Genomic DNA, 16,608 nt, shown 5'->3' with positions numbered 1-16,608 from the left:
ATTTTATTGAACACTGATATTCTTCCTCATTGAGGAACTTGTCTTAGCGGCTTTAGGGCAGCAGGTGAATGGGAACTCCACCTATGCAGGTTCCCTTTTATGTTATACACCCACCCTGACTTGGAAACGCATTGTCATTCCTTCAAAGTCCTGGAACTCGCTCCCCACCAGCACTCTAGGAGCGCCTTGCAAGAAATCCAGAAGGCAGCTTACCACCATCATCTGAAGGGTGGTTAGGCTGGGCAATGAATACTGGCCTTGTTGATGGCTCTCATATCCTAGGAATGAAGAAGTAATTTTTCATTTTGATGCTGAAGAAATGGCCATGTAAAGGATCCACTCCACCTGCCTTACCCAGGAGAATGTTAACCGACAATGAACGTAATACTTCTATTTCAGGCTCCTTGTATGGTAATCAACGTCTTTGGCAGGAATGTAAAGCCTAGCTCTGCATTGATGACCAGAGAAAATAGTGACATCTGAGACCAGCATTACCGGAGATTGCAGTGTCTTGCTTGCTTATTACAGGAGGCTTATTACTTCGTGGTTCATGCCAACCTCCCACAAAGCAAGCCCATGAGTCCCACTCCTCTGTAGCTTTGCAACTTATTCACATTCACATCCCCCCACCCCTCTTTGTTTTCTTTGACATTTACCTACACTAAGGCATAATTTAACCACAGACAATTAACCTACCAGCACATTTTTGGGAGGAAACCAGAGCACCTGGTGGAAATACGCCCAATCAAAGGGAGAACATGCAAACTCCACACAGACAGCAGCTGAAGTCGGGATCGAACCTGGGTCCCTGGAGCTGTGAGGCAGCAGTGCTAACTGCTGCACCATTACCTCAGTTACAGGATTGCTTTAAGCTGAGAAACCAAGATGACAGAAGGGCATCTTCAACTGTCTGCTTCTAGACTTTCGGGCAATGATATACTGTTTAGTTGCCAAAAGGTGTTGGTGTTGCTAGTGAAGCCTACAGTGGTTTGGTTTGTTCATATCGATTTCACAAGCCAGTTCTATAATTTACCCAGTTAACGTAGATGCACTGCTCCACAAGGATGGGCCATACTCCTAATACATTACTGCCATGTTTTTTAGTCTTGAAATATTGGTATATAGTTTTCTCCCCAAAAAGTTATTTATGTGAGGTATTTTATGGTCTTACCACATGGTCTCTCTTTATCTAGAGTGCAACGCAACCTATAATTTGACTCAGATGTAGCCAGTTTTGCTGACTAAAAGAAAGTGAACATGGCAGTTCTTATCAATTAAATCTATGCATCTTTTCAAAAGAGACAACCTCATGCAAAAATCCATACCAAGCTCAAACTTGCTGAACTTTCTCTTCAACAACAACGTCAGTTGCTCTGGCATCAGTTATAAGAAAGGCCGTCATCCATTATGCAAAAACTTTAAAATGCCACAGTTCCAATCAGTGACTGGTGAAGGACTCAAAATTAAATAAATAAAGATTAGTATTGACCACGGAAAGTTTTCAATGTGCTCCTAATTCCAGATGTGAGCTGACCTGCTTTTGCAGTGCATCACCTTCAGGTGGCGACTGTTGCTTTGATTATTGGACGGACACTGCAGTAAAAGCTCTTCAACTCAATGGAAAGCGTTTCTGGTAAAAGGTTCATTTGCAAACTGCTGCAAAAACCTTAATCCTTATCCTCACAAGTCCAAACCTGCCATTACTATATAGCTCCAGATTGTGACTCCGTGCACGTCAATCCATGAGCAGAATAATTAAAAAAACTAGCATTATCATCCTTTCCAGGAGGTTGGAAGAACAGAAGAAAATAGGAGAGGCAATCAGCCCCTTCAAACCTGTCCCAACATTTAATATATTCATGGCTGATCTATGCTGGCCTCAACTCCTCTTCTGTGCCATTTCTCCATACCCCTCTATTCCTAGAACTATCAAATATTTATCCACCTCCACTTTAAATACTTCCAATATTCCACCTTCCACCACCTGCCAGGGCAGAGAATTCCAGAGATTCACCACCATCCGTGAGAAGAAATTTTGATGTACCTCAGTTTTAAATGGCCAGCCCCCCTTCCCTTGTAGTTATGTCCCCTTATATGAGACTCTCCCACTGGTGAAAGCATCCCTACATCTAACCTGTCAACCCCTCTTAGGATCTTATATGTCTGAATAAGGTCATCCCTAAACTCCAAAGAATACAGAACCAAACTATTTAGTCTTTTTGATAGGACAACCCCCTCATCTCGGGAAATAGTCCGGTGAATCTCCACTGTACTCCCTACAATGTTGCTGTCTCTTTTTTTTAAGGTAAGGGGATCAAAACTGTACACGGTACTCCAGGTGAGACCTCACTAACACCCTGTACAACGACAACAAAAAGCTCCCTTCTTTTAACTCCAACCCCGTTGCAATGAAGGCCAAAATGCCTTTTGCCTACTCAACTACTTGTTGGACCCCTCTGCTCGCTTTTTGTGATTCATGCACTAGAACACCTTGACCATAGAACCATAGAACAATACAGCACAATACAGGCCCTTCGGCCCACCATGTTGTGCCGCCCTTCAAACCACACCTAAGACTATCTAACCCCTTCCTCCCACATATCCCTCTATCTTAAATTCCTCCATATGCTTATCTAACAATCTCTTGAACTTGACCAACGTATCAGTCTCCACCACCACCCCAGGCAGCGCATTCCATGCACCAACCACTCTCTGGGTGAAAGACCTCCCTCGGACATCTCCCTTGAACTTCCCACCCTTTACTTTAAAGCCATGTCCTCTTGTTTTGAGCATTGGTGACCTGGGAAAGAGGTGCCGGCTGTCCACTCTATCTATTCCTCTTAATATTTTGTACACCTCTATCATGTCTCCCCTCATCCTCCTTCTCTCCAGAGTAAAGCCCTAGCTCCTTTAGTCTCTCCTCATAATCCATACTCTCTAATCCAGGCAGCATCCTGGTAAATCTCCTCTGCACCCTTTCCAACACCTCCACATCCTTCCTATAATAAGGTGACCAGAACTGGACACAGTGCTCTAAGTGTGGCCTAACCAGAGCATCATTACTTCGCAGCTCTTAAACTCGATCCCACAACTTATGAAAGCTAACATCCCATAAGCTTTCTTAACTACCCTAGCTACCTGTGAGGTGACTTTCAGTGATCTGCGGAGAAGAACCCCCAGATCCGTCTGCTCCTCTATACTGCCCAGAATCCTGCCATTTACCTTGTACTCCGCCTTGGAGTTTGTCCTTTCAAAGTGTACTACCTCACACTTCTCTGGATTGAACTCCATTTGCCACTTGTCAGCCCAGCTCTGCATCCTATCAATATCCCTCTGTAAGCTTCAACAGCCCTCCACACCATCCACAACACTACCGGCCTTTGTGTCATCCGCAAACTTGCTAACCCACCCTTCCACCAAAAAGTAGAGGTCCCAGACCCGATCCCTGTGGGACACCACCAGTCACAGCCCTCCAATCCGAATACACTCCCTCCACCACAACCCTCTGCTTTCTACAGGCAAGCCAATTCTGAATCCACACTGCCAAGCCTCCCTGGATCCCTTGGCCTCTGACCTTCTGAAGAAGCCTACCATGTGGAACCTTGTCAAACGCCTTACTAAAATCCACGTAGACCACATCCACTGCACTACCCTCATCAATCTTCCTGGTCACCTTCTCAAAGAACCCTATCAGGCTTGTGAGGCAAGATCTTCCCTTTACAAAGCCATGCTGGCTGTCCCTAATCAGTCCATGATTCTCTAAATGCTCTTAGATCCTACCTCTTAGAATCCTTTCTAACAGCTTATAAGGCTCACTGGTCTGTAATTCCCTGGACTATCCCTACTACTTTTTTTTGAATAGGGGACAACATTCACCACCCTCCAATCCTCCAGTACCATCCCCGTGGCCAATGAGGACTCAAAGATCCTAACCAATGGTTCAGCAATCTCCTCCCTCGCCTCACGAAGTAGCCTGGGGAATATTCCGTCAGGCCCCGGGGACTTATCTGTCCCTTCTTATCTGACCCCTCTGTACTTCATTTGTTTGTAGTCTCTCTCCATTTAGATAATAACCTCCCTTTTGGTTTCCCTTACTGAAATGCACGACCTCGCATTTCCCCACATTAAACTCAATTTGCCAGTCTTTTGCCATTCACTCAATCTATCTATATCCCACTGCAGAATCACAGTATCATTATCACAACCTGCCCTTCCACTTATTTTTGTATCATCGGCAAATTTGGAAATCTTACATACTGTTCTTTCCTCAAAATCGTTAACGTAAATAGTGAACAATTGTGGGCCAAGAACTGATCTCTGTGGTACTCCACTAGTTACCTTCTTCCAGTCTGAAAGAGACCGTGTCATGGAAACCAGCCTCCCCTCCATGGACTCTGTCTATACCTCTCGCTGCTTCAGTGAAGCAGCCAGCATAATCAAAGACCCCACCCACCCGAGTCATTCTCTCTTCTCTCCCATCAGGCAGAAGATACAGCAGCCTGAGGGCACATACCACCAGGCTCAAGGATAGCTTCTATCCCACTGTGATAAGACTAGTGAATGGTTCCCTTATACGTTGAGATGGACTCCTGACGTCACAATCTACCTTGATGTGACCTTGCACCTTATTGTCTACCTGCACTACACTTCCTCTGTAGCTGTGTTCCACTTTACTCTGTACTGTTATTGTTTTTACCTGTACTACCTCAATGCACTCTGTACTAACTCAATGTAACCGCACTGTGTAATGAATTGACCTGTACAATCAGTATGCAAGACGAGTTTTTCACTGTACCTCTGTACAAGTGACAGTAATAAACCAATACCAATCATTCAATCCATTCTAACACATTTCCTCCAAATTTATGTACCAGCCTCCTACGTGGCACCTTGTCAAATGCCTTTTGGAAACCTAAATGCATTATATCTAGAGGTTCCTAGCCATCAACTCTCCCTGTTACATTCTCAAAGAATTTGACAAATGTGATTTACCTTTCATGTTGACCAGGTTTAATTATATTCAGCTTTCCTTAATGATTAGCTTTTTCCTCTAATGATTATTAGCATCTTGCCAATAACAGCTGTTAAACTAACTGGTCCATAGTTCCCTGCCTTCTGCCTTTCTCGTTTTTGAACAAAGAAGTCACATTGGCTGTTTTCCATTCTGCTGGTACCCTCCCGGGCTTTAGTGAGTTGTGAAAAATTTCAAATGGGTCCTCTACCTCTGCAGCCACTTCCTTTAAAACCCTAGAGTGCAGTCCATTGAGTCCTGGCATCTTGTCTGCCTTGAGTTCCCTCGAGTTTCTTCAATACTTGGGATTTTTGTAAGTTCTATCAAGTTACTTGAGATTATTCCATCTGTTACCTTGGGGATATTAACAACATCTTCCACCCAACCACTTTTTTCTGAATGTCTCCATTCATCAGAAACATTTGGGAATTGGAAACGTGATGGACAAAGGACTATCATCATGGTCTGTGGGTGGGATCCTGGTTCTGGCCATGTGCAGCCTATTTCTGGCACCTGGTTTGTTCCACATCCCAGGACTGCGATGGCAATGCCAACAGTGCTGGGAGCGAAGTGGTCACAAAAACTTAGTGTGGTCATGGGATAGTTTAGGCAGCGACTGCAAGGTGTGGGACGGGATGAGCACGATCCAACCCGATGTTAAAAGAAGTCCAAAAAAACCCACACAACTTCAAATAACTAAATTAATCAGCACCTTCACACCAAGGTCCACTGTGCTTGCCCGAGTTCTAACCCAGCACATTTCTCAGTCTGAAAGCTGGGAAACCCCTAGAAGTCCACACCACCTCCTTGGCTCCACAAGGAGCCTAGCAGTGCAGTTTTTTTTACAGCTACCGCCCTCTGTGTTATGGCCTCCCTTGGGAACAGTCAGGTCATGCCCCAGAATGATCTCAGCAGAAGATCTGCCTCAGTTTGCTTTTACTGCAGCCAGTATAATCAAAGACCCCACCCACCCAGGACATTCTCTCTTCTCTCCTCTACCATCGGGTACAAGATACAGGACCCTGAGGGCACATACCACCAGACTTAAGGACAGCTTCTACCCCACTGTGATAAGACTATTGAACGGGTCCCTAATACATTGAGATGGACTCTGACCTCACGATCTACCTTGTTGTGACCTCACACCTTATTGCACTGCACTTTCTCTGTAACTATGAAACTTTACTCTGTACAGTTATTGTTTTTACCTGTACATCAATGCACTCTGTACTGACTCAGTGCACTCCGTACTAACCCAATGTAACTGCACTGTGTAATGAATTGACCTGTACGATCGGTATGCAAGACAAGTTTTTCACTGTACCTCGGTACAGGTGACAATAATAAACCAATACCAATACCAAATAGTAAATCAGTGGATTCAAGGGCACTGTGTGGAACTGAGCTGCAACAAAGCAATTATAATAACATGAAAAGTCTAACCCATGGCTGAGCCTTAGAGCATGCAAACAGGCCCTTTGGCCCACCAAGTCCACGCTGACTATCAAACACCCATTTACATCCCATTTCATTCTCCCCACATTCCCATTAACTTCCCCCAACTTGCCTTCACACTGGGGACAATTTACGGTGGCTGATTAACATACCATACCGCACGTATTTGGGATGTGGGAGGAAACCGGAGCATCCGGAGGGAACCGAGACGGTCACGGGGAAAAATGTGTGATTTCCCCACCAGCAGCACCTGAGGTCAGAACTGAACTCCGTGCTGCCTTGTTGTGCCAAGGCTGCTGCAGGGAAAATTTAAGCAGAAACTTGAGAGAGGATGGATTTTAAAATACAGTTATTTTCCAAAGGTTTTAATATACCCTTGTTTAAATGGAAAACCACATATATATTTAAAAATTGGCATTATGAGCATTTTGCCCATCTGCTCTAAACTGGACTCAGAAAATGTTTATATAAAAAAAACTGAATTTTCATCTGAAATCTGGTTAATTTTTCTTAGAAAACAAAATAGTCTCTGAACGAAGTCATTAAACTATGCAATTCCACCAGCGAAAGTTCTTGTCTAACCAGATACCAGGAAGTGTACAGGAGCAGTCAGGGGCGACTTGCTTTCGAGGTTGCTTTCCTTCCCCACTGCTGCTGGGTTAAGGGCCTCTTCTTCAACCCAAAGTTATCCCTTTATAGGATACACCTTTTGTGAGTATCTCAGGACTTAAGCATGGGTGCGCAGGATGACGTTTTACAAATTTACAGTTAACACAAAGCCTGGAGTTGAGGTAAACTACAGGGAAGAAGGCAACAAGTTGCAAGAGGACATAGATAGGCTGTCAGAATGAGCAGACAAGTTTAATATAAGGAACTATGAAGTGCTACACTTTGAGCAAGGTCCCACAAGTTTCAAAGAAGGAAATGACAATCTTGTTTTACCCTGGGTGGATTTAATGGTATTGTTCACAATCACCAGAGTGAATTGATAGGACCTTTATCTAAAATTCCAACAAAAAGAGAGCACCAGTAATTACATGGCACATCCTGATTACTGCACTTATTAGCAAGGTATGTGCTTCTGGTTCTGAGGTAGGTTTTGAACCTCACCTTGGATGCAACAAAGTAAGATTGTTCCTTTCAATTCATTCACAGGATTTCAGAATCAGATTTATTATCACTGACTTATATGATGTGAAAAGCTGTTGTTTTGCAGCAGCAGTACAGTGCAAAGCCTTAAAATTACTATAAACTACAAAAATAAATAAATAGTGCAATAATAAAAAAAGGAATAACAAGGTAGTGTTCACGGACTGTTCAGAAATCTGATGGTGGAGGGGAAGAGGCTGTTTCTAAATTGCTGAGTGTGGGTCTTCAGGCTCCAATTAATATAAAAGTTCAAAATCAGAGTTTACCCAAGCTACATTGGTTTGATGGAAAAGACAGATTAGTCAGGATGAAATGTGACTGGTTCCATCCAACGGTTAACTAGCACCCTACAGTGTGAATGAATGTAGCTTTGACTTGTTTCTCACTGCATTCAAGCAGGAGTCAGTAGAGTTATTTTTACCTGGGCTGGGATTTTGGGTTTCAATTTGTCACAGTTCACACTTATTTATTCGGTTCACTTTCCACAGTTTATTTTACTGACTGCCTTAAAGTACGGCAGCTGTGACATTAAAAACTATTTAATGGTAATTGAATTACAAATTAATAATTGTGATTTTGACTTAGGGTCAATTGCTGTTTGCAGGAGAGTTCCAAATTTCTGCCATACTCTTGCAGAGAGAACGTGTTTATTCAATATTGGCAGAGTGTTGGTCTTGTTGACACAGTATTGGTGGACTCCTCCTGCCTTTCCCAGCATCCACAGTGCCAAGTGGACCATCAGACCATGAGCAACCCCACTCTGAATGATGGCAGGGACCAACTCGTGAGGATCAAGCAAGCGTTTGCAACCAATTTCATCCAGGAGTATCAAGTGAATGATCTATCTCAGCTTCCTCTGAAGGTCTTCATAAAAGCCAGTCTTCAGCTGATTTGATTCACTCCACATGATAAAGAAACAGCCAAGAGAACTGGATATAACAAATGACGTGGAACCAGGCAACATCTCAGCTGCTGCACTGATGAATCTTGCAATACCTCTAATGTAACGCTAACATCTATAAGACGTGGAAACTTGGCCAGTTCCCCTCTACAATAAGCGGGATAAATCCAGTCTGGCTAATCACAGCAGAAAGACCTGGATAGCATTCATACATGGTTTATGTGGCAAGTAAGATTCATGTAATAAAAATACCACACAATGACCATCGCCAACAAGCGAGTGTCTAACCACCTACCCTTGACATTCAACAGCATTATCATTGACGAGTCCCTCACCATCAATAGTCTGGGGGGCCGCCATTGACCTGAAATTCAACTGGACCACATAAATATGGTGGAAAGAGCAGAGGCTGGGTTTTCTGTGGCACATGATCACCTCCTGATGTCCTAAACTTTCCATTATTTGCAAAGCACAAAGCAAGAATATGTGATGGATTACCCTCAACTTGCCTGGATGAGTGTGACTCTGACCACATTCGTCACCATCCAGGACAAAGCAGCCTGGTTGTTTAGCATCCTGTCCACCACCTGAAATCTTCACTCTCTTAAATATTGATGTACCCTAGCTATAATGTGTGCCATAAGTGGAATGTACTGTGGTTTCTTGCCCTGTTTAGTCCGACAACATTTCCTTCTAGGATATTGACTCAGTGACGATGAAGGAATAGTGGTCGAGTTCCAAGTAAGGATGACATGCAACGTGGAAGTGAACCTGTAGATGGTGGTGTTCCCATTTACCTGTTGCTCTTGTCACCCATTACTTAAGCATCACTGGGTCTGAATCTTGGAACTCCCTTCCCTACAATTGCAGAATCAACTTCTCCAAAAGGACTACAGCAACCAACCACCATCTTCACAAATGCCATTGGGAATGGGCAGGAAACATAGGTTTTGCCAATGGCACATCAATAAATTGCAAAGTTTACACATTTATCCCAGTTCTTGTAAATTCAGTGGAACCTCAGTAAACAGTTGTACAAATTTAGTAAAAATAGAATTTAAAGACCATTGTTTTCTCCCGATAAATCAAATCACGTAGATGCCACGGCCAAGAAAGCCCACCAGCGCCTCTACTTCCTCAGGAGGCTAAAGAAATTCAGTGTGTCCCCTTTGACACTCACCAACTTTTATCGATGCACCATAGAAAGCATCCTATCTGGATGCATCACGGCTTGGTATGGCAACTGCTCTGCCCAGGACCACAAGAAACTGCAGAGAGTTGTGGACACAGCCCAACGTGTCACGCAAACCAGCCTCCCCTCCTTGGACTCCCGCTGCCTTGGTGAAGCAGCCAGCATAATCAAAGACCCCACCCACCCGGGTCATTCCTCTTCTATCAGGTAGAAGATACAGGAGCCTGAGGGCACATACCACCAGGCTTAAGGACAGCTTCTATCCCACTGTGATAAGACTATTGAACGGTTCCCTTATACGATGAGATGGACTCTGACCTCACAATCTGCCTTGTTGTGACCATGCACCTTATTGCACTGCACTTTCTCTGTAGCTGTGACACTTTACTCTGTACTGTTATTGTTTTTACCTGTACTACCTCAATGCACTCTGTACTAACTTTATGTAACTGCACTGTGTAATGAATTGACCTGTATGATTGGTATGCAGGACAAGTTTTTCACTATACCTCGGTACAAGTGACAATAATAAACCAATACCAATACTCAATATTGAAAAGGTCCCGCATGGTAGGCTGGTCTGGAAGGTGCGATCACATGGGATCCAGGGTGAGCTGGCCAATTGGATACAAAATTGGTTTGACAGAAGGAGTAAGAAGGTGGTAGTGGAGGATTCAGATTGAAGACTTGTGATCAGTGGTGTGCTGCAGGGATCAGTGCTGGGTCCCCTGTTGTTTGTCATATATATTAACAATTTGGATGAGAATGTGAGTGGTATGACTAGTTTGTGGACGACACAAAAATTGATGGTGCAGTGGACAGTGAAGAAAGTTGTCTAAGGTTACAACAGGATCTAGATCAACTGGGAAAGTCAGCAAAGGAATGGTAAACGGAATTTAACTCAGACAAGTGTGGAGTGAAGCAGTTTGGGATGTTAAACCAGGGCACGACATACACAGAGAATGGCGGGGCGCTGGGGAATCTTGTAGAATAGAGAAAGCAAGGGGTACGAGTACATAGTTCCCTGAAAGTGACAACACAGGTAGACAGGGTGGTGAAGAAAGCTGATGGCATGTTTGCTTTCATCAGATGGGGCATCGAGTACACAAGTTGGGATGTCATGTTACAGCTGTACAAGACATTGGAGAGACAGCACCTGGAGTACTGCATGCGGTCCTAGCCAACATACTATAGGAAGGATGTGATAAGCTGGATAGGGTGCAGGAAAGTTTCACAAGCATGTTGCCAGTACTGGAGGGCTTGAGTTATGAGGAGAGAGTGGATAGTCTGGGACTGCTCTCCCCGGAGCGAAGGAGGCTGAGGATGACTTTATAGAGGTTTATAAAATGAGGGGCGTAGATAATGTGGATGGTCGCAGTCTTTTTTCCCAGGTTAGAGGAGGATAAAACTAGAGGGCATACATTTAAGGTGAGAGGGGAAAGGTTTAAAGGGGACCTGAGTGGCAAGTTTTTCCACACAGAGGGTGGTGGGTATATGGAACGAGCAGCCAGAGGAAGTGCCCATTTCCATTGCCAAGTCGATCTCGGCATTCCACGCACCTTTGTGATCAAGGGGTGAAGGAGATCTCCCTCTGCCAGTGCAGCTATGGGGAGGCGAGAGATGACAGACCCTAACCTCAATGAGAACATAGCTTCCCTTATTTATCCTCAGTGTAGTCAAGCTGGAGGTCAGTGGTGTAGACAAGAGGTCCTAAAATCTGCTCCTTCCACTTAGTTTGCTCACTTGTTTGCTTTGCAGCTTCCTGCCAAATTTGGAAACTATTGATTGCCAGCTGGTGGCCTACAGTAGTTGAGCTATTACTGGAGATGTCATCACATGACCTTCTGATCCAATGTCCCACCAGTCACCCTGTTCTTGTTCCACACACCCAACCTTCCCACAGCCAGTTAGAAATGAAGCAAATGTTTGTTTGCCAAATAGAAAAATACTTCAGTGTCAGTCAAAGCGACTTTTATTGAAATTCCTCTTTTCTCTTGGATTGCTCAGAGCACCAGTGCCTTGGAGGTCAGTCAATAATTCCGAGGAACTCCAGGATAATTCTGGAGATTTGGCAACCCTACTGAAATCTTCAGTACAAGATAAGAAAACAAGCACTATATTATTGATTTAAAATGTCAGCTGGCAACTGCTAGCTGTTTCAGAGCTGACCATTTCAAAATCTGCCAGGTGGCAATTCTGCCTCTTGTTCTCCACTGCAATTGGTAACGAGAGTGCTTTTAGCAGTGGTTTGAAAGCTACCTTGTTATTGGATCCCAGTCACAAAGCAATGTGTATGAATGGACTGTGCTTTAAGTGGGTTATTTATAATGGTGGAGAAAAGCCAGCCGGACTTAATTGTGAACTGTCTCATAAACACATTCAACCCACTTCCTGCTGTTCTGCACTGTGGATGATCACCTGTTGCTTTTGGTATAATGCCAGACCAGCTCTTAATAGAAATTAGAAATTAGTTAGAAATTAGATAGATCTGTTCTTACAATTATTAATGGTCAAATAGAAAGCAGAATAGGGGCAGTCCTAAAACATGTCCTCACTAGTTGCTCTAAATGCACAATATAACATAGCTGTGCATTTCATTCTGGTTCCAAAATTTAGTTCCAGTGACTTCAGTGGAACTGAATTTCAGAAGCAGAGCCCGTTGTACAATTTAGCATTGGCAACTCTGGATGAGCTTCTCCCCCAGTTCACTTCGTAGTGATTAAACAGCTGACAATCGTTCAAAAATATAACAACTCATCCTCCCATCATTATTTATATTTGTTTCATTAAATATAAAATAATCAGTTGAAAACTAATACTGATCTGCGTGTGTTATTTTTCCTTTTTTTTTGAAGAGAATGGTTGCACTTTATAGACTTGCGATTTCACCTTGGCCACATCCTCTGTACTTTGATTGCATTTGTTTTTAATGTTCATTGCAATTTCCGAACATTTCTAAAGTCTTCTTCAGTTAACAGATGCAGGTATCACTAAAAATTGCACAGATTACGATGTTTAAGAATTATTGGTGCCTCATGTTGGACTGCGAGGAGATCAGTTAGACTATTAACACTTTTTTTGTCTTCCAAATGGTTTTGTGCCTTGAAAGCAGGTAAGCTGGCAGCATGCCTTGGTGGAGCTAGCAGAGGGTCTCAGTACAGTCATGGTACAAGGTGGAGAGAGGTCCAGGGAGAAGAGTGGTTGGGAACATGATGCGTACATTGAGGCTTACGTCAGCGCATTGGTGGGGTGGGTGGGCAAGGTTATTTCTTTGTTTATTGGGATTTCAGTATTACTGGCATGGCCAGAATTTATGACCTGTTCCCAATTGCCCTTAAGGACCTGGTGGTGAGCTGCCACCTTTGAACTGCTGCAGTCCTTTCGGTGGGGAGTTCCAGGACTTAGACCTAGTAACTTAGACCAATAGTATATTTCCAAGTCAGGATAGAGTGTGACTTGGAAAGGAACCTCGAACTGGTGGTGTTCCCATTGGTCTGGTGTCCTTGGGCTTCCTGGTGGTAAGGATCATGGTTTTGGGAATTGCTGTGGGAGTGATTTGGCTGAGGAAATGGAGTTTATTTTCTAGATGGAGTGGACTGGGTTCTAGCAGTGGAATAGCTGAAAGGAACCCACAGGGAGATGCTGTAGGTAGGTGCAAAGAGTGTTAATATTTTAAAGGCATCTAACCTACTGGCAGATCCAGGAGTTAAGCTCCTGGTAAACTTACCAGGATGCTGCCTGGATTGGAGAGCATGTCTTACAAGGATAGGCTGAGTGAGTTAGGGCTTTTCTCTTTGGAGAGGAGGAGGATGAGAGGTGACTTGGTAGAGGTGTACAAGATGATAACAGGCACAGATTGAGTGGACAGTCAGACACTTTTTCCCAGGGTGAAAATGGCTAACATGAGGGGGCATAATTTTAAGGTGATTGGAGGAAGGTACAAGGGGGATGTCACGTAAGTTTTGTTTTACACAGAGAGTGGTGGGTGCATGGAACACACTGCTGGCAGTGGTTGTGGGGGCAGGGACATTTAAGAGGCTCTTAGATAGCCACATGAATGATAGAGAAATGGAGAGCTATGTGGGAGGGAAGGGATAGATAGATCTTAAGAACAGGATAAAATGTCAGCACAACATCGTGGGCCGAAGGGCCTGTACTGTGCTGTGATGTTCTATGTGACCTGGTCCCTTTTAACTTGCACTGAAGCAAGCCTCAGATGCATCGGGGGAGGGGAAAAAGTGCTTTTGCGTGATTGTTTATTCACGGACCACATTTGTGCAGAAGAAATTGAACTGAGCATTGTCCAGGTGGGCCCAGTACTTTGGTGCCACTGCCCATATGTCGATGCATTAAACATGGCACCAGACAGGAAAACAACAGAATTTCTAACTGATTGCTCTTTGGACCTACAGCATGTTTATTGCAGTCATGCACATGTTGCTGAGTTTCCAATGCCTGACTTGAGACGAATTTCTCCCACTTACACAACACGATTTTAGCAACGGCTGCAATATTCTCTGGTACTGAAGACGAATACAGTGTTCAGCCAGAGCAAGTCTCGTGCAACTGACTGAGGATGAATTTCAATCACCTAGAAATTCACCCGAAAGTACATGGAGGAAGAACTCCAGGAAAACAAAAGGACATCATGCTGCCACTCTCCTGCTGTTATTGACATCAGGTAACAAGGATTGGTTATTTCTGACAAGAAACAAGCCATATCTAAATAAGTACAAGGTACATAACTGGCACTTTGAGAAGACTGCAGTGAATACTCACAGCATTAATGGAGACTAATACTCCAATACATATGTTTTATTTCATTATCTCAGCAAAATGGTGCTGGCAGGAACAAAGCACAAGTAATAGAGGACTTCTTGTTCCCTTTTAGTTGACAATTATGAATGGCCCTTGCATTATAGGATTGGTGTAACTCAGTTGGTTGTAATCTCATTTCTGAGTTGCAAGAGTGTGGGCATGTGCCTCAGTCCAAAGAGGTGAGCACAAAATCTGGGCAGATACTGCAATGCAGTATTGTGGACATGCTGCATTGTCAGTGGTTCTGTCTTAAGTCACATCCATTTTCTCCCCCAGGTAGTGGACGTAAAAAGACCCAAAGACAGTGTACCAAAGAGAAGGGATGTTATCCCCAGTGACCTGGCCAATATTCCCCTCTCAATCAACATTATTGATGACAGATTACCTGGTTATTATCACATTGCTGTTTCTACCACCTTGCAAGGTGTCCTATATTACAGCAGTGACTACACCTTAAAGGTACTTCAATATCTGTAGAGTGATTTGGGACCCAAAGTAATTGGTGCAATATAAATGCAAGATTTTATTTGGAAGATCATTTTGTTTCTAAATCAAACTAAGGAACTCATTGAAGTTCTGATAACTAGAAAGCTGTACAAAATTGTCCATTCTACAATTATTAGAAATACCACAGGTCTATATTTGACCTGCACTTAAAAGCTTCACACTTTATAAAAGCATTTTTGCAATGTTACTTCCACAGAAAACTGGGAAGTGAAACCTTTCTTCAAGAGCATGTAAAGTGCAGAGAAAGAGATGTACTTACTCTTGTACAGCTCTTGCAATGGAGAGGGCTGTGGATCCAGTTTCATTAACACTGTCCAACGTCACATTGGGAAGGTCATCATCCTCACTATCACTTTTGATGCGTCCAGGCGATAGACTCCTCAGTTGTGCTGCAGCAGACAGCAATATATCAGTGCTCAAGAACGCCAGCATATTATAACAAATCGCCTACGTTTTATTCAATATCAAACTTGAGATTTCATCAGATCATTAAAATGTAGAGCTGTATGACATAAGGGCATAAAAACTTTCAATCAAAAAGCAGCAGGCCACAAGACTTAATGAGCCCTCTCTGCTATTCAATGATCAGTGCTGATCCTAAACCTTGTTTGTATTTTCCTGCCTCATTCCCATCTCTCTCAGTTCCCTTGGTGTCCAAAAATTTATTGACCCCAGTCCCGAATATACTCAGCTAATTAATACCTTCAAACATCCAGAGAACTGCAAAATACAATACCCTCTAAGTGAAAAAAAAATCTTTCTCTGAGCAAATTGACTTCTTATCCTTAGACCATGCTCCCTAGATTTCACAAAGGAACAAGCCCTTGAGTAGTTTTCCTTCCATATCTCTAAGGATTCTTTATCTTCTACTTTTACAATGTCACACTGTCACTCATTCGGAAATGGATAGTTTTTAAAAAAAATTTATCTGCTTCCCTCATTTAATGGGGCATTTGCTTTCCGCTTATGTACATGTTCATTTTATCTCCAAATAGTTCCAAACAATCGTTAACGTGGTAGCTGCCATGATCAGCCAATGATTCTGCCCTGCTGAAGTCTCCGAAAGAACTTAAACCTGCCATGGCAAATCTGTGTCAAGTATCCAGGGCTCAATCCGGTAGCCATGAAAACAAGCTTACAACTTGGCTGATCCGAGACAGAATGGAAACAGGAAAATGCGGGAATTTTCCAAAGCAGACAAAAGAAATAGATAGGATGATAAGTTAGGTCACATTTAAAATTGTAAATCAATTTCTCAGTAATTGAGTAATGTACAAATACACTATGGAGACACAAGAGATTGCAGATGTTGGAACCCTGAGCAAAAAACAAACTACTGGAGAAGCTCAGGCAGCATCTGTGGAGGGAAATGGACAGTTGACATTTTGGGTCGAGACCCTTCATCTGGAACAGGACTTGCCAAATGCAGGCATGTACAGATATAGAAAAACTATTTGGAAATCTGGAATTCTGCACTCCTCAACTCTGGCCTCTTGCTTATCCCCAGATATCACTGGTCCACCACTGGCGGTCATGCTGCCAAACCCTAAATTTGGGGAATTCCCTTCCTAAACC

General features: G+C 43.4%; 1 protein-coding gene across 11 annotated transcripts in view; it reads right to left on the bottom strand.

Moving 5' to 3' along the window:
- klf12b (Kruppel-like factor 12b) overlaps nucleotides 1-16,608 on the bottom strand; it is a 279,148-nt gene that overhangs the window by 38,068 nt on the left and 224,472 nt on the right. For all 11 annotated transcript variants that reach the window (XM_052026717.1, XM_052026725.1, XM_052026724.1 and 8 more), the window contains one exon: nucleotides 15,293-15,422. In XM_052026717.1, coding sequence (XP_051882677.1) covers nucleotides 15,293-15,422 — 130 coding nt within the window. The remainder of the gene's footprint in view (nucleotides 1-15,292; nucleotides 15,423-16,608) is intronic.

Source organism: Pristis pectinata, chromosome 11 (genome assembly GCF_009764475.1).
Source record: "Pristis pectinata isolate sPriPec2 chromosome 11, sPriPec2.1.pri, whole genome shotgun sequence".
Taxonomy (NCBI): Eukaryota; Metazoa; Chordata; class Chondrichthyes; order Rhinopristiformes; family Pristidae; genus Pristis; species Pristis pectinata.
This window is presented reverse-complemented; position numbering and strand designations above follow the sequence as displayed.